The following is a 1,439-nucleotide window of genomic DNA, read 5'->3' as shown; positions in this document are numbered from 1 at the left end:
GCACCCCCACCCCCGCCCCAGGGGCACAGCTGGACCCCCGGGGGCACCCCTAGCACCCCTAGACCCACCCCAGGAGCACAGCTGGACCCCCGGGGGCACCCCCAGCACCCCCAGACCCGTCCCAGGGGCACAGCTGGACCCCCGGGGGCACCCCCAGCACTCACAGACCCACTCCAGGGGCACCCCCAGCACCCCCAAACCCATCCCAGGGGCACAGCTGGACCTGCAGGGGTAAAGCCAGACCTGCAGGGGCACCCCTAGCACCCCCAGGCCCACCCCAGGGGCACTGCCAAACCCTCAGCACCCCCAGACCCACCACAGGGGCACAGCTGGACCTGCAGGGGTATCCCTAGCACCCCCAGACCCACCCCAGGGGCACTGCCAGACCCCCAGGAGCACAGCTGGACCCCCAGGGGCAACCCCAGCACCCCAGGGGCACAGCTAGACCCACAAACTTCTTCTCAGGGGCACCCCAGCCCCCCACCACCCCTAGATTCTTCCCCAGGGGCATTGCCAGACTCTAAGCACCCCCAAGCACCTCCGCAGGGACATGGTCAGACCCCCAGTGTCCCCAAAAACTATACCAGGGGCACCCCCAGACCCCCAGCACTCCTTCCAGGGACACAGCCAGACCCCCAAGACACCCCACAGGAGCACAGCCCCAGCACCCCCAAACCATATCCAGGGGCACAGTGAGACCCCCCAGGACCCTCAGCACACCCCCCAGGGGTGTAGCCAGACCCACAACCTCCCTCTCCAGGGGCACATCGAGACCTCCAGTACCCCTTAATCCCACCCACATGCACCCCTAAGAGCACAGCCAACCTCCTAGCCCCCCCAAACCCTACCCAGGGCCACACCAAGACCCCCAACTCCCCAAAATTCCCATAACCCCCTCCCCAATTTGTGATCCCACAGCCGGAGCCGACGGAGGAAGATATTGAGAAGAACCCAGAGCTGAAAAAGCTGCAGATTTATGGGGCTGGACCCAAAATGTTGGGACTGGGGTTGGTGGCCAAGGACAAGACCCTACGGAAGAAAGGTCTGGGATTGTTGTGGGGGGGGGACATAACCACTTTTTGGGGGACTCTGACCCCTGAAGTGGGGGAGGGTCACACACTTTTAGGGTGTCTGTGACCACCTGAACCACCTTCTGCCCCCTTGGGGTGTTTTGCAACCACCTTAAAGCATTCAGTGACACCCCCCCCGCCTCCTTTCCCCAATTCCTCACAGACAAGGAGGGTCCTGAGTGCCCCCCCACGGTGGTGGTGAAGGAGGAGCCTCCCCCACCCCCAGAAACCAAGGCAGAACCGGGGTCCCCCCGGGCCCCCCCGGAGGAGCTGCGCCACAGCCCCGAGCCCTGCACCAAGATGACCATGCGCCTGCGCCGCAGCCACAGCAGCAGCCAATTCGTCAGTACCTCTGCCTCACAAAACAAC

General features: G+C 64.7%; 1 protein-coding gene across 1 annotated transcript in view; it reads left to right on the top strand.

Moving 5' to 3' along the window:
- Positions 1-1,439, top strand: part of LOC104391973 (lysine-specific demethylase 5C-like) — a gene marked incomplete at both ends in the record, with an annotated part of 10,423 nt that overhangs the window by 1,827 nt on the left and 7,157 nt on the right. Inside the window, 2 exons of the mRNA XM_010001325.1 lie at positions 919-1,042; positions 1,234-1,412. Of these exons, the coding sequence (XP_009999627.1) occupies positions 919-1,042; positions 1,234-1,412 (303 nt within the window). The remainder of the gene's footprint in view (positions 1-918; positions 1,043-1,233; positions 1,413-1,439) is intronic.

This window comes from Chaetura pelagica, unplaced genomic scaffold, assembly GCF_000747805.2.
Source record: "Chaetura pelagica isolate M959 unplaced genomic scaffold, ChaPel_1.0 scaffold2167, whole genome shotgun sequence".
Classification (NCBI taxonomy): Eukaryota; Metazoa; Chordata; class Aves; order Apodiformes; family Apodidae; genus Chaetura; species Chaetura pelagica.
The sequence above is the reverse complement of the archived record's forward strand: the minus strand, read 5'-3'. Positions and strand labels throughout refer to the sequence as shown.